We start from the raw sequence: 26,563 nt of genomic DNA, 5'->3' as shown, positions 1-26,563 counted from the left end.
TAAAAATGACTTGACTTGACTTATATTCCACTAAATAGTTGGTAATCAGAATATAGTTACATTCAAAATGTATTTCAATTACTTAAATAGATTACTTTGCATTTTAATGTCATTTGTTTTATTTAAAATGTAGTCTCTTCAGTTAGAAAACATTTATCCATATAAATGATGCAATCCAAAGTGCATTTGAACAGCTGTGAAAAACTCTCTTAAGATGTGTTAAAGTCACACGAGCAGACAGAGAAGTAAGTTTGGAGCAGAAGAAATAGAAATAAACCTTGTGTAAATTGTTAGCTTTATGCTAAGCTAAAAAGCTATTTCTAGCCATTTTACATGCACCTGTTACCAGGCACAATCATATATTTAATTTTTGAAAATCCATGTCAGATCATTTTTTTTCTTTCTCTAGTAAGACCTTTGCTATTAGGGTAAAAATCTTATTCTTGATGAGAATTATTATTATTATTATTATTATTTATATAAACATAACTAAAAATCCTTAAAACAAATCAATTTGCTTTATTTTGTTTTAGAAACAACACTGCACAATATATTTAGGGTTTTCAGAGAATATATTTTTAACATGTGTCTTACATGGCAAGTCAGTCCACTGTCGGCCATCTTTAAAACGCTTTCGGGAGGCTATTTCCTGTCATGCCTCCTATCTACTTGAATGGAGAAAGACCAAAATGTAAAAAACAGTTGGTCAAGATTACGATCAAAGAACATATTTAAAAATTGTGATTCTTTATCACATATTACGCTAAAGATACGCAATTCTCTCAGCTTGTATAGCTAATGCGCATGCGCGTTCTAAAGATGCTCGACAGGTGATGTCTGTATCTAAAAGGTGATTGGCGCGTTTAACTGTAAGGCGGGTCTTCCTTTCTACATCTGTTGACCTATGGCGCTCAGAGCTGCTTGAATGAGCGTTCCAATTCCTCCCATTAATTTAAATAGAAGTGACCCATCTCTGCTAAATAATCTCTGGTAACAGTGCGTGAGATTTAGCGGTGTAGCATTTCTGTCGTAAAAAAGAGGTCTTATCGATGCTGTAGACCTTGAGCATTAGAGCTTTCTAATTATATATGGTTGGTCAGGATTAATAATTGAAAATGTTATGTGATTAAATTAGTAATGCTGTGACGATGATAACGTCTCATTCAAATAAAAAAGTAGGCTATGTCTGCCTACCTGTCCATTGGTTTTCCACATTCTTTCAGAAGACATTGCCCTGTTGAAGTTTTCTAGGTTTATTTAAGAGGCCTCACAGGAGATACGCTTGACTTATCTGGTTACACAAGCCGCTGACAATAAATGTCAGACCACATACTACCTGCAATAACTCCACTCATTCAACACATGCACACTCAAGCCTCTTTTGTAAACAACATGGCATGTACACTTGTCATATTTTTGGGGTGTTGTTTATATTTCAATCTGAACTGTAAACAAGATTAACAACAGAAAATGTATATTTCAATTAAAAGAGAACTGTAACATAAAAAAAAAAAAACATTTCAAATAATTGTGTTGTTTATACAAAAAACAAAAACAAAAAAAAATGCAGATATCAGAGCATTGCATGAATGAATTTTACATTTGTTTCTTTTCTGTTCAATTGTTCAAATAATAAAACTTAAATCCTTTGAATCTTGTGATGTGAATATCAAAATATGGTAGAAATATTTAGGAGTGCTGTTGAGAGGTTTAGATTAAACATGCATTCATGAATTTCCCCCCTTATTGAAAACTGTTATTTACATATAATAAGCAGCATTTATCCCATGTTCATAACATTCAGCAACTTTATAGATGAAATAACAATAGCAGCAATAAAAAAAAAAAGCAAGAACTTAATCATTTCAATCAGTTATAACATAATATAAAAGGTTAGTGGTGGCAATATATTTAACAAGTCAATAAAGTTCTACAAGATACAATCAATAATAGTTAAAATAATTAAAGATGTCTTGGACACATGGTGTTACATCACAAGCTTGCTGCTTTCCACTGTGTTAAAGCTAAAGTGAGTCAACATGAAATGGCAAATTGAAACGTTGAAAAGTAAAAATGAGAATGGAGTCAGACCTGAATGCAAGTTTGCAGTTGATTGTGGAAATGATGAAAACCAGATGGTGGCTAGGACATGTAGGCTTAAGGTCAAGTTCACGCTTCAGAGCAGCCTGACTGATTATTAACTGCAACTATTAACTGTGACTTTTTTATGTGGAAATTAAAGGTGCACTCAGTGTTTTTTTTCCTCATTAAAAAGTTTAACTCTTAAAGACATGAATGGTCATTTTAAAACATATGTTTAACACTCATGTTAAGCATGTTATTTTACATGGAGAGGGTCCCCCATGTTAAATGGTAAATGGTCTGCACTTATATAGCGCTTTTTCTAACCTCAGAGGTTACCAAAGCGCTTTACACTGTGTCCCAATCACCCATCCACACACACATTCATACACCAATGGTGGCAGAGCTGCCATGCAAGGCGCTAGCCTACCATTGGGAGCAACTTGGGGTTCAGTGTCTTGCCCAAGGACACTTCGGCATGTGGAGTCATGTGGGCCGGGAATCGAACCACCAACCCTGTGATTAGCAGCTGACCCGCTCTACCACCTGAGCCACAGCTGCCCCACATGTTAGAATCACGTGACCAGCCGAATATTACTCACTCAATCTCAGTAAGCGTCCTGTTATTGGACACTTTCACTCATGGATTCAGTTAATCATGGCTGACCGTGAACAGTGAATTTCTACAATACTTTCGGTAACTGAAAAGTATTCAGTTTGAACGATGCTGCATCCACACCGCTAGATGTCAGTGTAAGACTACATAAACAAAAACCTTTTACTGACATTCAATTTCTGTGTTAACTATCAGCAATTCTTTAGAAAGGCTGCACTACCTGCATTAGCAGACTAGGAAATGCCTGATTAGCTATTTGGCTATTGGTTCCACTTAACAAATAGCCCACGCTGTCTGGTGACATCATCTAAAGAGGAAAGTCGTCTCAGAGGCGGAGCAAATTAAATGTTTGCAAATAAAACCTCCAATTAAAATGTGCACAATAAAATGAGGAATGCATTAAGTAATACATACAATCAATTTTGATTTCATTTAGACTTAAAATCTAGCTTATAATGCCAATGTAGAAAATAATCTTAGGCCATGCCCACACAAATACATTTTTGGCTGAAAGCGCATTAATTTTGCAAGGTTTATACCTCTCATTCACACTAGAACTGCGTTATCCTCCTCCAAATATATATATTTTCGAAAATGCTCTCTAGTACCGCGTGTTTTAGAAAACTATGATGTTAGGAAATGTAAAACGTACTGGTGCAAATGTGGCCTTAACCATTCAAAGCTCTTTTAATGTAGCTGTTATAGCTTGCAAGGTGTTGGAATGTATCAAATTTGCACATTTACAATCAATTAATACACATAAACGGTGTATATGGACGGAGACCCAACAAGACCTGCAATCAGATGGATTTGTTGCTGTATTCCTGCATCTCTTTCATGGTCAGATACCCACTCCCACAGGGCTCGATCATAGAGGAGGGTCTGGCCACAGTGCTCTCTGCAGGCTTAGAGGTGGAACTACAGCTAGGCGGAGTCACAAGTTCAGGCCAGGGTTTGATGACGGGCATTGGAGGAAAACTCTCTCCTGGGCAAACTAAACCCAAAGAACTCTGTGACAATGAGATAATGAAGGAAACCAAATGATTTCCTTTGGTCAAATTGGTCTCCTCTTCATTGATTACTCCATCATCTTGGTCTTCCTCATAATGCTCCTCCCCGGCCATGTCAAACCCAGAGTCTGGATTCAGTGGATCTTTAGGTTGATGACTTGGGCTTTGCAAACGTTCGTATGAGGAGCTGGACGAAGAGAGAGCAGGGTTTGGACCTTCCTCAGGGTGGTAAGTGAAATACACGGGGCAGGTTTCTAGACACAAGGATCCTGAATGGGATTTGCTGTAGAAGTAGCCCATGGTTGCAAAACCCGACGATGATGCATGGCTGGTACCGCTGTTCTCGAGTCCAGAGTCCACCTGATTGGAGTAAAGGTGCGTAGCTGTAGACATCTGAGATTTGGTGTCCATCAAGGACACATCCCAAATATCAGAGACCTCGACAGGTGAGATATAATCACATGACTGTGGAGTAAGAAACGGCCCAACAGAATTCTGTACGCCCAGCCATTTCTGTGGACAGGCAAGAGGAAATATATGAGCATGTGTGTGTGTTTGCTTTGGTTAGATGTAAGAAAGTAATGCGTAAGCATTTACAAGAAGTGCAGGTTTCAGCCACATCTCTAAATATGTGTGTGTGCATGCATGCACCTAGCTGTTGTTTGGGGACAAATCTGTCCAAAATCTGACATTTGGGATATCCCCATTTGGACAAACGATTTATGGATAAAATAAATATATATATTCTAAAAAAGCAAAAAGTTTTAATTTTGGGGTACGGTTAGGGTTCCACTATAGTAATTACACTGCATGGCCAAAGTCACCATTTGGATAATTAAATTATAATTAAGCAGATAATTAAAGGGTCATGACATGATGAATACAATTGTTCTTGATGTTTTAACATATAAGCGGTCATCGTACTATAAAAACATACTGTAAGTTTCAGAACTTAAAACTTCCTCCTTAATTGAAAACGAGCATTTATTTAAACCAAGCTGCAAAAAGGGCTCGTTTGGAATTCATGGGACTTGTGACATCACAAGGACCAAATACATCTGCATATGCAATGCCTATTTTTCCGTCATAGCACCCTTGGCTCCACCCACTGGTGTTCAGAGTCAGTTGAAGAGGAGAGAGATGGGCCTGTCATGGGAAATTTGTCCAAAGTGAACTTACACAGGACATCTTCATGTGCCTGTCTGGATTTAAATGTTTTTCTACATAACTGTGCATGGCTTTGACCATTATCATACATCTTGTGCCACTTTTAAACAACGTGGTGTCAAGTTATAACCCTTAAATGTAGACCCCATTGTGATTCATGTCTTACTGTTGTGCTGTTTTGAAGGTATCCTGGACCATTTTTGCACCCATCTATGCTATTTTTAATTGTTGGTCTTTTGTAAACATACATTCGTTGGATGTCTTTGATCATTTTGATACGTTTTCGGTGATGTGTGTTTATGGTGCTGCTTGAGTGAACAGTTTAATAAATTCAGATGAAATGTGTTGAATGTGGGTTATATGTTAATCCTGAAATGTAGTTTTATAAATCTTGCTGTTTTTGTGGAGTTTATTAATGTTCTTCGGATTGTTTCAAATATGGCTCTATTGGAAGGGCTGCATGATGTTAGACAATCACAACAGTGGGCATTTATATTGAAGTCTTAAAGGGCTAGACATCTTAAAACAGAGCGTTTCAGACAGGGGGCCAGAGACATGGTGGAAAATTATTATATATGACTAAATTATGAATAAACTATACTAACATTATAAGTGGAAAGATAATAAAATGATAATACAAAAAAAAGAGTATGTCTTTTTTGCAACCTCATAGCCTTTAAGAGCTTATGATTTGATCATTATTGCAGTGATTAATATGATTCAGCTGGCAACAATACTTAACCCCTAACTGATGCAGTGTGTAGCTTCTCATTTCTTACACAACCATGTCAGAAGACGTATACTTGTATGGATGTATGGTCATGAAAAATATGTTAATGTGTTTCAAAAGGGGCAAATTATTGGCCTGCATCAAGCAAAGAAAACACTGGAATTGGGTCAAGAACTGTCCAATGCATTATTAAAACCTGGAAGGATAGTGGTGAACCGTCAGCTTCACGGAAGAAATGTGGTCGGAAAACAATCTTGAATGATCATAATCGGAGGTCACTAAAATGGCGTTGCTTCAATTGGTCAGGTCTAGGCACAGCAACGTTATGTAGCAATAAAATGAAGTCAGCTGACTAACTGAATGTACTGAAAGACCAGGTTATCCCAGCAATGGATTTTTTTCTTCCCTGAAGGCAGAGGTATATTCCAGGACAATAATGGCAAGATTTATTGGGCTCAAATTGTGAAAGAGTGGTTCAGGGAGCATGAGGAATAATTTTCACACATGAATTGGCCACCACAGTCAGAGTCCTGACCCTTAACCCCATTAAATGTCTTTGGGATGTGCTGGAGAAGACTTTACAGAGCGTCATCAATACAAGATCTCGGCCAAAAATGTATGCAACTCTGGATAGAAATAAATGTTCTGACGTTGCATAAGTTTGTCAAAACAATGCCATGACGAATGCGTGCCGTAATCAAAGCTAAAAAATGTTGTGTGTGTGGCCAGGCAGTGTATAATGAGCCTTATATTAAAACAATAGAAGTTTAAAGTATTTTCCCATTTACACAGTTAAGTAAATGTTTACATTTAGGGCTAAAACACACTCTACACAAGTACATGCACGCAGACGTATCTTGCAACGCAAGCTCGATTTCACAGGTCGTTACATTCGGAAATGTTTCAGACCGCAATTCATAACTCAACGCAAGTAGGTTGACATTGTCACAAGGGGTGCTATAGTGAGATTAGTGTGAACTGTCCACTTCTAAAGTGAGTTTTCTCTTTAAGGTCGACTACTGTAATGGTGATGGTACTGTAACAGTTTGAAGAGAATACTGCTGAGAAAGTTAGTCAATATATTTATAGAATCTTAACTGAATAATTGCACATCCAGTTAATGGCACAGACATCCGAAGGTAACTCTATCGCCCCCTTGAGTACTGAGGTTTATTCTGTGATGGTAACGCAAGAATGCACATTAAGCACGTTTAACCGGACAACACATTTGCAATGCGGTGGCCAAGCAATCGTATCTGCATTCAAATACTTGCCTAGAGTATGTTTCAGCATTTAGATTTACCGGTAGTCACACAAATACATTGAAACTAATGTCTAACTAGTGTCTAGACACTAGTGTCTAGAGCTTACCCGGAAGTTTCCGCCATGAATGGTGTGAAGAGGCTGAAAGTATTTGGAGGGATCTGGAACATGTTGATTTTTTGGTTTTAAAAACCTGCAGAAAAAAGCATTTTAACAAATTATGTTTAATAGGTGTAACTGATTCAAACAGCATCAACACTTACTCCATTGCAGAAACAAACACAAATACATTAAGTACACACACACACACACACACACACACTCAACAACAACAACTACCATTAACCACTAAGTGGTGGTGACGTTACCACGACGCTTGTCCCAGTCTATGTGCACCTTGAGGCCACGTGAAGTGTCGAAAGCCTGCTGGTAGGAGGTCACAGGGCAGACCCAGATGCCATGGGTCGACTGACTGAGACGACTGGCTGATGGACCACCTGTGCCCCCTACTGTGAAAACTTGCTGTGCTTGAGACATCTAGTGCTGCGCTCATTGTTGTGAGCATCGCTCCTCCGCCCTCCATTGTTGTTGGAGGGCAACTACCTCCAACTGCCCAGTAACATCCTGCACGAGCCTCCTCCATAGAGGCCGATCTTGACACCGTTGGTACCAGTCAGCGGCAAGTCCACTCTGCTCCACATCCTCCTGTACCACATAACCCATCTCCTCTCCAGCCTGTGCTGCGCCCTATAAAGCCCCCCTCAATCCGGCTGAACATAAGCTGTGGCTGGGCATGCGGGCTACATGGCCCAGCCAATGCAGCCTTGCCTGCCGGAGGAGCTCACTGATGGGACTTTGTCCAGATCAGCCTGGTTAAACCCAGGATGAATCGTTGGCAGGCCAGCCTAAATATTTCTAACCGGCAAAGATATTCCATTAACAGGGTCCATGTTTCGCAAGCATAGAGAAGGGTGGGAATGACCATGGCTGAGAAGACCTGAAGCTTTGTGCGGAGCGACAGACCAGGTAGCTTTCACGCAGCGTTACGCAACCAATGAAACGATAATGCGTCTCGACTGATAAAGAGTGAGATCTCCACTGCTAAAACGGAGCTGCTCATGAGCACACTGCCCAGGTATGAGAAACTCTCCACAACTGCTACATCACCAATTGGAAGCTGGGGGGTAGAGGTGGAGTGTCCAATGGCACAAAGTACCCAGGCAGGTGCTTCGTTTTGGTGGGGCTGACGGTAAGGCCCCACCTCTTATTGGCAAGCTCCAGGTTCAGCAGCAGCACCCCCAACTCCTCCTCTGAGTGAGCAGCAATTACCAGATCATCGTCATATATAACATGGTTGAGCAATAGGGAGCCATCCCTTGACCGCACCCATGCATCGATCAGCCTCCCATTGTATCTGTACCAGATGGAAATTCCTCCGGTACATTACATACAAATTCCTCCGGTCGTGAAGCCCATTGAAGGCTTCACGAACTACGACAAAATAGATGTTAAATAATGTGGGAGCAAGAGGACATCCCTGTCGCACCCCAAATTGTACAGGGAATGGCTCCGTTCCAGCATACACATATACTCCGTATACACACAAATACACACACACACACACACTCAATGAAAGGTACCTAAAAGTAGAAAGGAGTTGTTTTAGCATTTTTGCAACCTTGTTTCCAAAATTTGGTAATAAACAATATACAGTACTCACCGAATGCTTTTTTTGACCTTCATGTAGATAATCAAAGAAATGACAGCGAGAACAAGTAACACATGGAAGCCAACGATCAGAATGGTGTGGCTATCACTGGGGAGAGCTGGAAAATGGAGGGAAACTGTTATCATGTACAAATCTATCTCTCTCTCTCTCTCTCTCTCTCTATATATATATGTATAACATGGGGAGCCAAACAATAAATCATAATGCTAATAATATAGTTATATAGTTGATATTCTGACAGTTATAATTCCTGAATATACTGTGAGCATTTGGAATATATAATAGATATTTACATTTACATTTATGCATTTGGCAGACGCTTTTATCCAAAGCGACTTACAGTTACACTTATTACAGGGACAATCCCCCCGGAGCAACCTGGAGTTAAGTGCCTTGCTCAAGGACACAATGGTGGTGGCCATGGGGTTAGAACCTGTGACCTTCTGATTAACAGCCCTGTGCTTTAGCCACTACGCCACACCACACTACGCCACCACTATATATTTATATATATATATATATATAAATCCTAAATATATTGTTATAATTCTGAAAATATGGTTATAAATCTGAATATATAATTGTAAATCTGAATATTTAGTTATAAATCTGAACGTATAAATGTAAATCTGAAAATATGGCTGAAAAATCCTGAATACATTGTGATAATTCAGAATATAGTGATAAATCTGAATATATAATTGTAAATCTGAATATAAAGTTATAAATCCTAAATATATTGTGATAATTCAGAATATATCATTTGAAAAAACAATTATATAGTTGTAAATCTTCATAAATATAAATTCAAAAGACAGTTATATAGAAGAGGATCATAATAATAATATAAGACACAAACACATAACATTATTTTATGTGTTTGGCAGGAGGCCCACCTGCCGTTCTTTCCACTGACGGCTGTTGTTGTATTTCTTTCTTCCCAGTCTCAGACTTCCAGGACACGGCAGGGCTCCAGTTGCTCCATTCCCCCTGTAGGTAACCTTCATCTATTGGTTCAACAGGCTTCACACGCACCCTGGCCTGGTACTCTTCTCCTACAGTTAGTTTGTTTTGGTTTAGCAATAAAGAACTTCCATGGGACACCAACTGAGGTTTTGCCATCTATAACACAGGAGGAGCATGCACAAATCCACAATCATTGTTAAAGAAAGCTGGTTGTCATTATTTTTGCAATTTCATTTGGTGACAGTAATGGCATAGAAATGACACACTTCACCATTAATTAAAACAAACACAAATGCATGTTACCTCCCAGCTTGTGTGTGCTTTTTTAAACTGCAGCTCAAATTCATAATGTTTAATATCTTTTGGAAAGTGAATGCCTCTACTCCAAGTTATGTTGTTTCCTCTTACAGATGGCATATCTGGTGGGTGCGTCTTAACTGTCAATGCCCAAAAAAAAAAGAAAGAAAAAGAAAGAAAAACCAAGATGAAAAATGCTAATTTGTTAAAATTATAAAACAAAAAGCAACTGGCTTAACATTACATGTAGTCTCATCCTCAGTCCTGTTGCATAGCAACAATAATAAATGTAATAAAATTTATATAATAAATGTAGATATTCATAATTAAATCCACAAAAAAAACGTACTAATTTCTACACCACTAATGTTGACAGACGGTATTACAAAAATAAAGATTGTTTTCAAAACAGCTTTTCTGAATATTCCCCCCATCTTCAATTGTTCTGCCAAACAGATTGTCCCGCCCCCAAATTCATGCCATTGGTTGAACCAATGTTGTTATGTCGAGCTGGTTGGGATGCTCAAACAAACAGAACAATGTTTTTACACTTTTTTGGGGGAAATCAGCTGACAAAAAGCTTCCTTATAGTTGAGGTATAAGTAAGCTGGGATAGAAGAATGTATTTTAACATTAAAAATGTTTAAGAATTTAAAGGTGAACAACTACTTTCAGTAATTCTGTATGTGTTACATTAACACAACATGCTAATGGATTTTATTCTATAATTTTTGACGGTAATGAAAATGAGGCTGTGAGGGATAGATGTACAGTCTCTTCAATAGGTTGTGCTGTTGTTCAAAGGGTTTTTTGATCGTTCCTCTCACGAAACATTGAAAAAATTCTTTCCAAGACATTTCAGTTGACAAAAAATCAAACTGAAACATTTTATGTGATCTAGGAGCTTTAAACAGTGGATGTAACTGAAGAGACTGTAAATCTATCCCATACAGCCTCTTTATTGTTCATGTCAAAATTAAAGGCCCAGAGTCAAAAAGCAACTTACTGTTTCGGCCAGGATGATAATTCATTTTAGTAATGAGAGATCCATTACAAACCACACTCAAACAGATCTTATCGAGAAAGAAAAAGTCCTGTGAGAAAGAGAGAGAGGTAGAGAAGAAGATAAAGATTGTTGATAAAGTGAGGATACTAGATGTCAACTTAGGTAAAAAGTATTTAAATTAATGTATTTTCTGCTTACCCATTTTTCAAAGGTTAAAGTGCAGCTCCTCACAAGATATGCATGATTTTTCACTGGCACCAGCTCACACTTTGGCATGCTACACACAAATGTAATATGATAAACAGAATTCAAATTCAAGATTAAAATTTTGTAGGTCAATTTTTCAATATTAATCCTGAAGATTGTCATTTCTGTCACCAAATGAAAATCACAAAAAAACCTGTTGTTTTCAAACACGTTTCCTGAACACTCCCCGCATACTTCTATTGGTCAATCAAACAGATTATCCATCCTCAAACTCAATTTTGCTGTGTTTGACTCATCGGTTGGTCAAACAAACAGAGCAATGTTTTGACAGTGCCACAGAGCCAAAGTGTTACACTTTTCAGGGAAATCAACGGACTTATTACTTATACATGTTACCGAATGCATATTCAAAGATCAGTTCACCCAGAAATGAAAATTCTGTCATTTTTTACTCACACCTGTGTTGTGATAACCCTAAATTACTTTCTTTCTTTTTGTTAACACAAAGGGAGAAACCGTTGATCTCCTGCGCGCATTCATGACAGGGCACGAGAGTAACAGTTCACGCAGCCCCCGTGCAACATTGGGATGTTCAAGCGAAAACTTGTTTGTTTATCTAAAAACAGGTCCTCCACAGTGATAGTGAAAATAGATCACAACTCACTAAAAATGAGTTCTCAGAAATCAAACAGAAACATAGCGGAGACAGTGAAGAGCGATGGTACATTCTACTGATGGCTTGTTTTCTATTTTCAGCATCGCACGGATAACTCTGTCTGCTGTGAAATAGCTAAACCAGCGTTTCTCAACGGGGGCGGTACCGCCCCCTAGGGGGCGTTTGGACAGTGTTGGGGGGGCGGTGTGAACGAGGCAGCAGAGAGGGGGGCGCTCAGGCACAAATGGGGGGCGTTACTCAGAGGTACTCAACAGGCGGCCTGCGCAAAAATCTTTTCAGCTCTTCTCCTTAGCCTATGTCTTCGTCTTGCTCGGATTACTGCTGCCACTTCACCAGGAGGATATGCCAGGAGAGCCGCTTCCTAAGTTACAAATGCTTTTAATAGGCGGAGAATTTTCAGCGCAAAATAGAGGCGCGCTTTCACCGGCTTTTTCTGTACATAACGCGGAATACATAATTAGGCGCAGTTTACGCTTCCCCTCCCATCTATTTATGTGACACTCCCACTTTCCCCTTGTCCATCCCATGAATGCATATGCATGACACGAAAAGCGCATTTTGCCATTTTAAATTGCGACAGGCAATCTGCGCTTTCATCTCGGTGCGTCACGTTCGTACATACCTCGCCATGGTTTTATGTGCACTTTGCGAAACAAATACGCCTGAAGTGGGCGCAAAAGCGTTAGTACATCTGGCCCTGAGAATTTTAATTGTAATGTGATGATCAGGTGCGGATATCTAATCGGAGAAAATCATTGGTGATGGTGAGTTTGTTTTTAACAGCTGATTCGGGTGACGTTAGAGCTGATCCGCGCATCTCTACTCTGCAATGTGTAATTGGCCGATGGTAATAATAAAGTCATAATAATATAAATATTGATTTTATATTATTTGTCTTTTGCAGTTATTCACCTAGTATATTAATATTAACTTACGTTCTCTCCCTCGTGTCCCGCAAAATCAGGTCTGCTGACCTGCAACAGAGCAATAGCCAGGTGGTCACCCTACGTTACTCACTGTTATTCATCACAACGTTTAAGCCTCTGACAACTCATACAATGTTCATTTGAATGTAAAATAAAATTATGTCTGTGCAAATGAATGAATTCATATTTAAATGTTGCTAATAACCCACTCGGCTAGTTACCGACAAATGATCTCCATAGCAACGCCTAAAAACAAATGCCGCAGCTGTCAGAGTGGTAGAAATGACCGTTTGTAGGCTATTCAAATTTGAAGCCTAGTATATATTGCCTAATTGAGTGCGCTGAACGACCGCTGCTTTTTCATTGGCCATTTAGGTTAGTTACGTTATTGTTCACGTGATTGGTTCATCTTAAAAAAAATTGTGTGAGCCTGAATTTGTTTGAATTTCTAAATACATTTGAAATACCTTTCAAACAATCCATGTGTTTTTGCATTTTTTCCAAACACAATATTACTCAACTTGAGGCTTTTACATGTAGTTTATACAATAAGAAACTTCTGTTTCAGTTTTTTTTTTTTTTTACCAAAAACTCAGGCTTCAGGTATCAGTGTTGCAATTGTTTGGCTGTAATAGTATTTCTGAAGTGTTTTTTTTTTTAGGGGGGGGCGTTAAGAGGATCATGAAGAGGTCAGGGGGGCGTTTGTTCAAAAAAGGTTGAGAACCACTGAGATAAACAAACAAACTTCCAAACAAATAAGGCTGGGCATAGAAATGCATCTATTCTTCAACTACAAAACACTTCAGACATGTTTAGTAAGTTCTGTTTTATGTTTTGTGTGCAGATGTGTTGTGTTCTGTTGTCACTGTGGCTGATCTGTTTTTAGAAAGAGTTTTCGCTTGAATGCTCAAATGTCACGAGGGGGCTTCGTGAACGGTTGCTCTCGTGCCCTGTCATGAACGCATGAAAGTTATTTTTATTTGTAAGCGCTTTTCACAAAAAACATCGTTTTACAGAAAATCATGCATTAACAGAAAATAAAATTGTAATATCTATAAAGTCATTGTGCAGGTTGATTAAATATGATTGTAAATTGTGTATAAAAATAAATAATTAAATAATTATTTTATTTAGAACCCCAACGAGCAAGCCGAAGGTGACAGGAGACCAACAGTCAATGAACATTTTCACTAAATAATACATTCGATTTCGGGTTGTTTCTCACCAAACCTTATCGTATACTTTCATAACAATCATTAGTCTCATGGAATAATTTATTAGACTTCCGAACTACATTTTTGCGTTCTTTTGAAGCTTGAAGATGTAGTCATCATAAACTGCCATTGTATGACATCACTAAGCACATCTCCCTTTGTGTTAAGAAAAAGAAAGAAAGCCATATAGGGTTATAAAAACACAGGGGTGAGTAAACAATTACTGAATTTTCATTTTTGGGTGAACTATCCCTTTAAGCTGGGATAATAGAATGTTTTTTAACATCCAAAAAATTACACACATCAGCTTTAAGAATCTTTGTCTTGAGATTTAGAAACACAAACCTCTCAAAGCTTCTGTTCCCCTCAAGCTCACATCGCTGGCCGGAGAAATCCGTAGAATTCCTCCACACACAGGAAATGTTTCTCAAGTAGTCATTCACGCAGGACAGACCTTCTATTTTTGGTAAGATCACAAGACATATCAACGTTAAAAGGATAAATAAATTAAGTAATCATTTGTATTTCATTACTTGTAGGAAATGGGCGTAAAACAAGCTTGGTACTGGCCAACACAAAAGCATAAAAACACTTACCCATTTGTGTGTGATTGGACTGAGCGGTTCCATAAAGTATAATGAAGATTAGGAGAGGGGTATAGCAGTAATGCCTCATCACTACTTGGATCCTGAACACACAAATAAAACGTATATATATTTTTTAATGTCATAATTTATTCACAATTATATTGTTCCAAAACTGATGTTATTTTCTTTTTGGTTGGAAGTACAAAAGATATGATATTGAATTAAAATTTTTACTTTTTATACACAGACTGCTCGGCTTTAAGGAAGCACACAACTGTGGTCAGCTTCATTTGTTGTCTATAAACAATATCTAGTGGATGTGAAACATGGTCAACAGTTAACAACATGCACAAGTGTGTGGTTAGGGGCCTGGCAAGCTCAGTATTTAAGAACTATGATAATTCACTGATAATAATAATAATAATAATAATTCCTTACATTTATATAGCGCATTTCTAGGCACTCATTACATAGTATAGGGTGAATCTCCTCAACCACCACCAGTATGCGGCATCCACCTGGATGATGCGATGGGAGCCATAGCGTGCCAGTACGCTCACCACAGACCAGCTATTGATTGAGAGGAGAGTAGAGTGATGTCGCCAATTCAGGGATGGAGATTATTAGGAGGCCATGATAGACAAGGGCCAATGGGGGGAATTTGGCCAGGACACCAGGGTTACGCCCCTACTCTTTACGACAAGTGCCCTGGTATTTTTAATGACCACAGAGAGTCAGGACCACGATTTAACGTTTTCATCTGATTTGATTATAACTTCTGCATTTATGTTACATAAAATAACAAAAGCAGGCCTGAAAACATTTGCGTCGCAAATCAGCACCACTTAGAGTTCATATGGTAAAAATAAGGCTCATTTTTTAATGCACTTACCACAGTTCGAAAGATTTTCAAAAGAATCACAAAGTGAAAAAACGTCTCTATTAAGCTCCGATCACTGCTGCTATAAGCCCAAAATCAGATTTCTTAAAAAAAAAATGCTTGTGTGAATAATCCAATGTTATATCTTAGACGTCCAAAACAAAATATGCAGTCCAACAGGAAAAGCATGCTAAAGAAATCATCGTAAATATATGTTACTGACTACAGATGATAAAGTGGTGCAAAGGGGATGATCTCAGCTTTCTAATGACGCCAAGATTGAGCTTGAGGTTTGTGAGGTGGTGTGCATGAACTGAAAATTAGACTGAATATCTAAGGATGAGCACATCTGTAAGGGCTAAAATGTGCCACCTACATTTCAAATCGGCATTTTCACAGAAACAGGAACAAAATGACATTTGTAAGCATGTAAATTTGGTTCTGTTCACTCAATCTCCCAACAAATAGTCTTATTACACACACACACACACACACACACACACACACACACACACACACACACACGACAAAGACAAAGATACCCCATTTAGCCTTAACAGACTGTAGGGGCAAGTGCTGTTAGCAAGCACCTATGAAGGCCAGAACGGTACACGAGGGGGTGGGTGGCCAGCACCAAGCCCGACCGCCTTTGTCTCCCCAGTGGCAATGTTTTACACACCGCACCAGCTACTCATTTTAGGAGTCAACCTAGGGGAGGCCCTGGACCGGTTCAGATAATCGTCACTGGTGTTGGCCATGAGCGGGAATCGAACTCGGGTCGCCAGGTTTGTAGCGCTAACCGCTACTTCAATTGCGTACATTTTTTTAACGCGTTATTTTTTTTAACGCGTTACAATATATATAATATATATATTATATATGTAACAATAACAATATATATAAATATTGTTACATTTCATGGAAAAGGAAGCTGGGACTGGCTTAACAAACACCCAAGACACTTTAATCATACTTTTCAGTGTACAAAGTAACAGGGTGCTTTCTAGCCCCACATAAAACACACGCTCCGCTTTTCAGCCAACTACATCAAACAAATGAACAAACAGACAGCTTTGTGCATCTCCTCCCCTTAAATACTCACACTGACCCTTACTGGAATGCGAGACCGGTCATCACTCACCTTCCCGGCCTCGCTCTGCCCAGACGTGGCTTGACACCGCCCTGCTAACCATATATATATTTATATACAAAGAACTGTGCTAAAGTGTTAGGCACGTAAGATGTTTCACAAAAGCATTTCTCTGAAGATGGTTGTTTATATCTTCAGCTTTAGTGTGTCAATAGGAAAAATACATTTAAAACTTCCAAACATTACTTTTGCAAATAGAAAAGATTAGAGTAGAAGAACAGGGAGACCTGCAACAGATGGCATGGTCCCCCCAAAGCCCCCCACTGAACATCATGTCAGCAATTGAGACAGCCGAAATAGATAGAAGAACTGTGGTGAATTCACCAAGAAGCTTGGAACATCCTATCTGCCAACAACCAAGAAATACTGTGTCCAGGTGTACTAGGTGAATTGGTGATATTACAAAGGTGGTCACACCGAATATTGATTTAGCTTTTTATATATACTGGACTTTGTATGACATTAAGTGATAAATGAAAACTACTTATGGCATTATTTTTGAAGACATCCACACTATTCAACATTTTTCACAAGTGCCTAACACTTTTGCACAGTACTGTATAAAGGGATGTGCCGATACAATCAAATATTGATATATTCCGATACATTTTCTCACAATATTGTATTGAATCGTCGATCCGTGTATCATGATATTATCAGTGCAGTCAGAGACACTTCTATGAAGCACGAAAGAGACAAACGGATCCCTGCAAGATTCACATTCTTTCTCACAGACATGCTGAGAACTTTTAAATTTGATAATGAGAAATTGCAAGCGGTAGCGCAAAAATGCCTCAATGTTTAAGAGGTAAACTTTTTAAAATTCTGCTGAACATTGAACACACTGTGCCGTTTTGGAGAGATGAAGATACAATGGCATGACCTAATAATATCAAGTAGGATACTGTTTTGTGGCAAAGAAGATATTAAAGATATTTCTTATCATAGATATAGGTTACACATTGTCCTAGATTTCGCTCAGTCTTACCATTTATTGGAACTGCTCAATGCAAAAGGAGTATATAATTAAACAAAGCTGTAAAAAAAAAATTATATAAACATAGTTAATGCATTAAGCCTACTTACTTTTATTTGACATTAAAACTGTTTTCCTGTTGTGATATCAAAAATGTAATTGTACTTTTGCTTCTTTTCTTAAGAGTTGATTATGCTGAATGCATTACTTATCAAAGTAAATAAAAGCTATGAAGCACATTTCAGCTAATTAAAAAATTGAGAGGCCTAATAATTTCGGTGCCTCCAAAATATGATTATGACTAAGAACCTGTCGAAATATGGCATTGTATCTTATGGTTATAATACAACTTGCAGCCATCTGTTTTTAGGCCTATAGGTGCAATGCAAGTAAACGAGATATCCTCACGTTTGACAAACGAATTACAGTATGATGCACACAGATGTTAAACACACCCCAAAACGAGGTTTAGTCAGAATAAGAAGATGAAATATGAAGAATTACTTTTTGTCTAGCTGGCAGGGCAGAAAAGGGATTTTTGGGAGTGCTTGTTGTAATGTTGTGCGGTGTTTGGAGTGAATGGAACTGTTGTTTATATTGAAATGCGCCCTCACGTGACTAAATCAAGCCCGCTTCACGGGGGCGCGTCAGTGGTCGCGTTCACGCGGATATGAAATGTTGCACAATGTATAGTGCGCCGTTCAAGCCATATTTTTTGACTGTTTTTCACTGTTCCGCTAGTCCACCTAATTACCTGTAATTTGACACTGCTTCAGTTCCCGCTCCGTTTTAAACCGTCTAGGACCTCCGACTTCGGAGCTGGCCAATCATAGTGAAGACTTTGGCTTTTTGGCATGGCCAATGGAGCGAACTTTCAGACAGCACGTATTTATAGGTCATTGAAGTACACATATACATTTAACAATATTTGTATCACTTTTACTCTATACTTTTCAAATAAGCTATAGTTTTTGTAATGCAAACATAAAACAAAAAAATTGAAAACAAAAAATTACACTGCATGCCCAATTATTAGTCAAATTGCATGTGGGATTCATTTTTATTGTTGAACAAACACAATGCTCTCAGTCAATCCAAAATGTTATTGAACCTCATACCTGAATGTTTAACAAATATTTGTATCCTTCTCAGGGGATTTATGTGCGCACAATTATCAGCAACTAAATTCCAAAAAGAATTTCTCCCAACTCAATTGTTTATTCTAATTTTTTAGAGTAAGTGCAACAATTAGTAACACAAAATGACAATTAAATAACATTTTGGGCCTTTCAAAAATATTCAGTGACCAATATAGCCACCCTTCTTTTCAATAACTGCCATGAGCCTTCCATCCATGGAGTCTGTCAGTTTCTTGATCTGTTCACGATCAACTTTAACCGTAGCAGCAACCACAGCCTCCCAAATGCTGTTCAAAGAGGTGTATTGTCTTCCATCCATCCATCCATCTTCAACCGCTTATCCGAAGTCGGGTCGCGGGGGCAGCTGCTCCAGCAGGGGGCCCCAAACTTCCCTATCCTGAGCCACATTAACCAGCTCTGACTGGGGGACCCCGAGGCGTTCCCAGGCCAGTGTGGAGATGTAATCTCTCCACCTAATCCTGGGTCTTCCCCGAGGCCTCCTCCCAGCGGGACGTGCCTGAAACACCTCCCTAGGGAGGCGGCCAGGGGGCATCCTTACCAGATGCCCAAACCACCTCAACTGACTCCTCTCTTTTCGTGACAACGGTGCGATAGAGCGAGTGCAATACCGCCCCCGCTGCCCCGATTCTCCGGCCAACCTCCCGCTCCATTGTCCCCTCACTTGTGAACAAGACTCCGAGGTACTTGAACTCCTTCACTTGGGGCAATACCTCCTTCCCTCACTGTAAATCTCACGTTTGAGAAGGGCCCACAAGTTCTCAGTAGCATTTCCTTCAGGTAAGGAAGGGGACAAGTCATTATTTTGGCATCTCTGAGGCCCTTACTGGCTAGCCAAGCAGTGGAGTACTTGGATGCATGTGATGGAGCATTGTCCTGCATAAAGATAATGGCCTTCTTGAATGCGAAGGACTTCTTCCTGTACCACTGCTTGAAGAAAGTACTTTCCAGAGACTGGTAGTAGGTTTGAGAGTTGAGTTTCAGTCCATCTTCAACTCGAAAAGGTCCAGCTACCTCATCCTTAATGATAGCAGCACATACCAGTACCCCTCCTCCACCTTGCTGGCACCTGACTCGAAGTGGTGCCCTGTGTCCATTAGTGATCCAGCCACGGGCCCATCCATCTGGTCCATCAAGAGTCACTCTCATTTCATCTGTCCATAAAACCTTTGACAAATCTGTCTTCATGTAATTCTTTGCCCAATCTTGATGCTTCAACTTGTGAATCTTATTCAGTGATGGTCATGTATCAGCCTTCTTGACCTTGGCCATGTCTCTGAGCACTTGACACCTTATACTTCTGGACACTCCAGGTAGATTGCAGTTCTGGAATATGGTATCATTGGAGGATAATGGGTTCCTGGTAGCTTCACGTTTAATTCTTCTCAAGTATTTTACAGTTAATTTGCACCTTTTCTTCTCCATGGGTTTTTACTGAAACAAAACGTTTGATTGTCCGATGGTCACGCCTCAATAATTTAGCTATTTCAAGACTGTTGCATCCATCTGAAAGGCATTTTACAATATTTTACTTTTCAGTGTCAGTTAAATCTCTTTTTTGGCCCATTTTAATGTGGCCCAGAGGTAATGAAGCTGCCTAAAAATGATGCACACCTTGATATGTGTTAGTAACTTTCGTCACACCCTCCCTCATTACACAAATACATACCACCTAAAAATGATTGAATCCAATAAGCATTCAAGTTTATATGGTATGGAGTTGGAAAATGTGCAGATCAGAATACACACTTGCCTAATAATTGGGCATGCCGTGTAATTAAAAACGAAGAGCTGCATTAATGGCATATGCCAAATCAAAGGTCATCATGTGCCAACGTTCGCCCGCAGGCCCTAAATTGGGCACCTCTGCTATATAGTATTGTCGTATTCTCTTGTTTATTGCGTGAGTAAAACACACACACACATTCGTGCGTCTCTTCTGCAAGCCTCACTTTTATTGAACACCTCCAGCGCCCACTCCTGGGCAGACCACAGTACTCTGGGCCTAAACCATGTAACCCATTATTATGTAGTTCCACTACATATATTATCTTACATCTCCCCTTTTAACAGAAGCAACAACAAAAACAATAACATATTTTTTTACTAGACATTTCTTAAAGAACAACTCAACACTGAGCAAAAACCAATATCTGTTATTGTTGTTATGAAAAACACATTATCAACAGATACACATGTATATATATATATATTTTCAACATTATTAGCAACATTTCCCCTCTTCCCCCTTTCTGCTCTTTTTTTCTTTTCTACCCACCACCAGGGAGGCTGGGGGGTGTAACTGCTTGACTACTGTGAAACGGTCCCCTAAAACTACAGCAAAGTGACTATAAATCCAGTCTTTTAGGTTTTACGACTGGTCTCCCAGATCTGGTTCTGGTTACTGCTCCCGTTGGACTGACAGAATATGTTTGGGGTGTCAGTGCATTTTGTGTCTCTGTACTGTTCTCAGAACACTGGGAACCAGCATGGGTGTCACAATCACCATCGTGTACATCCATAGGAAAGAGGAAATGCCGGTTCCTACGAACAGTTCCATGAGGCACATCCACCTGGTAAGAACGGGGTGTTGGATGTTTCTTTACCACAGTCCCAGTCACCTTTTGATCTGTGACCCACACCTGATCGCCAGGTGAGAGCTTGTTCAGGTCATGCACCCTATGCCGTTTGTTGAAATATCTCATATCTGCACTTCTTTTCTCTCTCTCTCGAACACTTATGGCGGTGCCATCAGGTAACAAGGGGTCCAATAGTCTTGGAAGGGTTGGCACCGTAGTACGAAGGCGGCGTCCCATGAGCAACTGGGCTGGGCTGTACCCGTTTTGAAGTGGAGTCGACCTATATGACAGTAAGGCAAGATAAGGATCTTGCTCTTTTTTGAGAAGGTTTTTACTGTCTGTACAGCCCGCTCAGCTTTCTCCGTTGCTGCGTGGATGCTTTGGGCTACTGGTGACATGTCTGAATCCATAAGCACCTGCGAAATTTGAGAAAGTGCTGGATGAGAACTGTGGCCCATTATCACTCACTAATGTCTCTGGGATGCCGTGGCGTGCAAAGATAGACTTTAGGTGTGTAGTAATATCTCGAGAGCTGGTGAGTGAAAGATTTGCCACCTCAACATACCGTGAATAATAATCCACAACTAAAAGATAGGTTTTCCCTTTCAGGACAAACAGATCTGTTCCTAGCTTTTGCCAGGGCCTCTCAGGAAGATCCGATGGGATCAACGGTTCAGTGTGATTAGTGCGCTCTTTAATGCAAGTATGGCATTTCAGAACCAGCTCGTTCAACTGCTGGCTAAGTCCCGGCCACCACACACTTTGCCGTGCACGTGCTCTGCATTTAACTACCCCTTGATGCCCTTCGTGCAGCCTGTCAAGGACATCATTTCAGCAAAGCCGAGGGAATGACGAGTCTTGTACCTTTCAGAAGGAGGCCATTGTGGACAGATAGGTAAGCTCGCTCAGACCAGTAGAGCTTCTGGCCCCTGTACAACAACCTGACTCAGGCCATCCGTCCTTGCACATTTTCATGACATTTGAGCAAACACTATCCGACTTGAGGTGCTCTCTCAGGTTGTCCAGGTAAGATTGACTTGCTGGGAGATGCTCCACAATGCTGTCGACGTAAATGTTAGTGCTTTCCATGAACTCCACATCCATGTTTTCTCTATGAGCAGGTAGCGGAGCACGTGACAGAGTGTCAGCTGTCCATAAGCTCTTTCCAGGAACATGAGAAATCTTGTACGAATAGCGCATCAGTCGCATACGGAACCGCTGGATGCGGGGAGGTAGGGCATCCAAATCCTGGCCACCAAGGAGACTCAACAGTGGTTTGTGATCGGTTTCCATCTCAAATTGTTGTCCGATCAAAAGTCACGAAATCTCTCACATGCCCAGGTCAGCCCAAGGGCCTCCTTTTCAACTTGTGCATATCTTTGCTCAATAGGAGTAAGAGACCGTGATGCGTAGGCCACAGGTCTCCAATCAACACCCTCTTTTTGCAGCAGGACTGCTCCCAAGCCATACGATGATGCGTCTGCAGATACTTTGAGTTGTTTGTTTGCATCGTACAGGGCCAGCACTGGAGCAGAAGACAAGTCTCCTTTCAAGTTCTTAAAAGCTTTGACTTGCTCTTCCCCCAGAACCAACAATTTCTCTTGGACAGGAGATCTCTGAGGGGTTTATCTTTTTCCGCCAGATGAGGAATGAATTTCCCCAGCTGGTTGACCATACCAAGAAAACTCCTTAGCTCACTGACATTTGTTGGCTCTGGCATCTCCTGGACTGCTGCGGTCTTGGCTGGGTCTGGTTGCACTCCTTTGTCTGAGATAATGTGCCCGAGAAACTTGACTACATGCTGCGACAAGGCACATTTGTCTAAGTTAAGGGTAACGCCAGCATTTTCCATCTTTTGGAGCACTGCGTGAAGGCGTACATCATGCTCCTCTTGAGAACGCCCCCACACCAGCACGTCGTCCATGTGACAGACCACACCGTCCAGGCCCTCCGTGACTTCAGTTACCATACGATTTTGGAAGTGCTCAGGTGCCGATGCGATACCGAAGGGCAAACGATTGAAGAAATATCGCCCAAATGGTGTGATAAAAGTCATCAGCTTGGCGGACTGTTCAGCTAGAGGTATTTGCCAAAATCCCATGTTTGCATCTAGCTTGCTAAAAACACAAGCTCCCGCTAACAACCCAAGAGTCTGATCTACTGAAGGAAGTATAAATTTCTCCCTTCGCACTGATTCGTTGAGCTTTGTTAAGTCAACACAAATGCGTGGATCACCCGACTTTTTGGGCACCACGACAATGCCTGCACACCACTCTGTGGGTTCTTCCACCCTGCTTATGACCCCCATCCGCTCCATGCATTGTAGTTCATTTTTTACTTTTGGCATGAGTGGAAGAGCGATGCGTCGTGGAGTTTTGAGGGAAAATGGAACCGCTCCTGGGCTCAGTTCAATGGTGTAAGGCCTCTGTAACAGTCCTAGCCCACTGCACAGCTTTGGATAGCGTTCCTGTAATGTGTTAATGCTTACACCATCAACACGTGTGACAAGACCCAATTTGGTGATGGCGGGTCTACCTAGCAGTGGCGAATGAAGACTCTTGACAACATACACGTCCTCCAATATGTGCTTGTCTCCTTTCAGAAGCAACATGTTTGAAACTCCAATCACGCTAAGTGGTGAGCATCCAGGTCCAAGTAAAGGCTTGGTCACTCTCTGGAGTGCTGGTTTGTTGCCCTCTTTAAATATCTTATGGAAGACATGGTCTGGCATAACAGTGACATCAGCGCCTGTGTCGATTTTGAACTGTACTTCACAGTCCTTTATTTTAATATCTATCAGCCAGGGGTCACCCCGGCAACCACAGTGCCTAAAAATATGCCATGGTCCTGTTCTTGAATCTCATTCACCTTTCTGGATGAAGCACACACCTTTTGGTAATGTCCCTCTTCCCACAGGCATGACAGAGTACAGTATTTGCAGGGCATTGTGCTTTTGGATGAGATGGGCTTTTTCCACACTTGTGGCATCTTGATTGTGACTGTTTAAATTTGTCTTTTGCTCCATGAGCACTTTTGACTCTCTGCCTGCTTTGAAATGACTTGCTTTTACTTATGACTCTATCTACAGAGTCAGACGTTTTGGCATTAATGCATTCACCACGCTAGTTACTCTGCTGCTGCTTCACTGCCTCAGTCTGTCTCGCCATGTCAATGGCCTTTTCCAGCGTTAAATCTTTATCTAACTGCATTCGCTCTGACAGACGTAAATCATTTAAACCAACGACTAACCTGTCTCTGATTAATTCGTCGTGTAGTGGCCCATATTTGCAGTGCTTGGCCAAGGAGTACAGTGCAGTCACAAAGCAGTCGATTGGTTCGTTTTCTCCTTGTTTTCTCATGTTGAAACGTGCTCTTTCATATATTACGTTTTTCTTCACAACAAAGAATGCGTGAAAACCCTCCTTCACTGCGTCGTATCGCTCACTGTTTTCGTTCGTCAGATTCAGCCCCTTTAAAATATCGTCCGCTTCATCGCCCATGCAGTACATGAGTGTATTTATTTGATTGGCTTGCGTGGAAGTATGGAGATTACTGGCCTGACGGAAACGTTCGAACCGTCGGATCCATCTTTCCCATTCGGTAGGTTTGGAGAAGTTAAATGGCTCAGGTGGCTGGATGCTGAACGTAGCACACGGGCTCGCCGCGGGCGGCTCTCTCCCCCGGGCTGCTGCATCACCTAGAGCGCGTTGTTCTCCTGCCGCTTGTTCCATGACTTTGCGACTCCAAACTAATAAAACTTTACTTGCCTCCCGAAACAAAACGTCTTCCGCAAGCTTATTAGAGTATCCTACTCTGACACCATGTCGTATTCTCTTGTTTATTGCGTGAGTAAAACACACACACACATTCGTGCGTCTCTTCCGCAAGCCTCACTTTTATTGAACACCTCCAGCGCCCACTCCTGGGCAGACCACAGTACTCTGGGCCTAAACCATGTAACCCATTATTATGTAGTTCCACTACATATATTATCTTACAAGTATGACAACATTTCCCACTATTGGGACATTTTGCCACAAAACGCTGTCATGACCCTAACCCTTTTTTCCTGAGCAAAATTTGTGAAAATGTTCAATAGATTTTTTTTTTTTTTGTGGCCAAGACTTGGACAAGATGTTCCTTTGCAGAAATTTATTTAAAAAATAAAAAATAAACCTACCCTGATATTCACTGATGTAAAAAAAAGTATGACAAATAGCCCCGGTATATATATATTCACATTAAATGTTTTCAATGTGGCTGTTAACCTGACAGGATGTTGCCCAAAGGCAACTGTAAACTGCAAAACACACACATTGAATTCCATTGCAAAATACTTTACACAACTTATGTGCTTTTGATGTGTATATGACGCAAGCTACCTTTGATTCATTTGCTGAGTTTGCCATTTTCACCAGCATACGCCTCTCTTAGTGAGTGGGTGGTCAATTGTATACAGGCAATTTACACCATGAGTTCAAAAGCCACCCACAGACAACATCGACAAAAAAAACTCAGCTGTACCAATAAGGTAACTTCTTGTAAAATATCCCACACAAACATACTAACAGCGATGATGCCCCATCTGTCAGTGTGATAAATAGTGACCAGTGACAGGGCATATACAGCAAACACTGACCTTGCTGTTTCACTGAAAGTCTTTAAGAAGTGATTGTTGGGTAAATTGGGTAGCAATTTATAGTGTGTTTGGATAACACACCGATTCAAACCTCAACTTCTTATCTGAGTGATTGTTGCAAACATCTCACATTCTCTCTTCAGTTCCACAAAATGCTTCAGTATCTCCTATTCTTAATCCTAGGAGTGCAAAAAGTTACTGCATAATTTCCTTCAAATTAGTTTTATTATTCTTCATAATTCACAGCCGGCTAAAAATCTACCCATATAGTTTCTTCTCACAAGTCAGGTCAAAGTCAAAGTAATTTATATAGCGCTTCTCACAATACACATTGTTTTAAAGCAGCTTTATAGAAAACCATACCTTTATACACACAGTGAACAAGCGATGAAAAACCTAGGCCAATCTGGGGAAGCCTATCCTACTCTGGAAAGGTCTACATTACAATAACTGTACTGCTGAGATGATACATGAAATTGAATGTGCAAATGTAAGACTGAAGTGTAGACTCACCCCTGAAGAGCTGTCTATCAAACAGCTGTCTGCGCAGGCACCATGGATGCTGAGGTCTGTCTCTCAACTTGACCCTTACAAAACTCCCCCCTACTCTTCATCCCCTTCTCTTTACGCCTTTCACTCGGTCTGCTCCTCCCTTCTAGTTACCTACCCGACCTCTTACTCTCTTTGTGAGACAAGTGCACCTCTG

General features: G+C 40.4%; 1 protein-coding gene across 3 annotated transcripts in view; it reads right to left on the bottom strand.

Annotated features, from left to right (window-relative positions):
• Positions 1–1,424: 1,424 nt before the first annotated feature.
• The window catches only part of LOC127652683 (interleukin-2 receptor subunit beta-like), a 38,218-nt gene continuing 13,079 nt past the window's right edge, over positions 1,425–26,563 (bottom strand). The window contains exons 1-10 of one of the 3 annotated variants that reach the window (XM_052138981.1): positions 26,371–26,459; positions 14,486–14,577; positions 14,235–14,346; positions 11,065–11,143; positions 10,867–10,954; positions 9,867–10,000; positions 9,494–9,719; positions 8,589–8,694; positions 6,977–7,061; positions 1,425–4,221 (exon numbers count right to left, since the gene is read on the bottom strand). In XM_052138981.1, coding sequence (XP_051994941.1) covers positions 3,499–4,221; positions 6,977–7,061; positions 8,589–8,694; positions 9,494–9,719; positions 9,867–10,000; positions 10,867–10,954; positions 11,065–11,143; positions 14,235–14,346; positions 14,486–14,564 — 1,632 coding nt within the window. In that variant the 5' untranslated portion in view covers positions 14,565–14,577; positions 26,371–26,459 and the 3' untranslated portion in view covers positions 1,425–3,498. Of the gene's footprint in view, positions 4,222–6,976; positions 7,062–8,588; positions 8,695–9,493; positions 9,720–9,866; positions 10,001–10,866; positions 10,955–11,064; positions 11,144–11,529; positions 11,813–14,234; positions 14,347–14,485; positions 14,578–26,370; positions 26,460–26,563 lie in introns of those variants that run through there. The other 2 variants (XM_052138980.1, XM_052138983.1) reach the window with 2 other exon arrangements.

The sequence above is a fragment of the Xyrauchen texanus genome, chromosome 12 (genome assembly GCF_025860055.1).
Source record: "Xyrauchen texanus isolate HMW12.3.18 chromosome 12, RBS_HiC_50CHRs, whole genome shotgun sequence".
In the NCBI taxonomy this organism is placed as follows: Eukaryota; Metazoa; Chordata; class Actinopteri; order Cypriniformes; family Catostomidae; genus Xyrauchen; species Xyrauchen texanus.
This window is presented reverse-complemented; position numbering and strand designations above follow the sequence as displayed.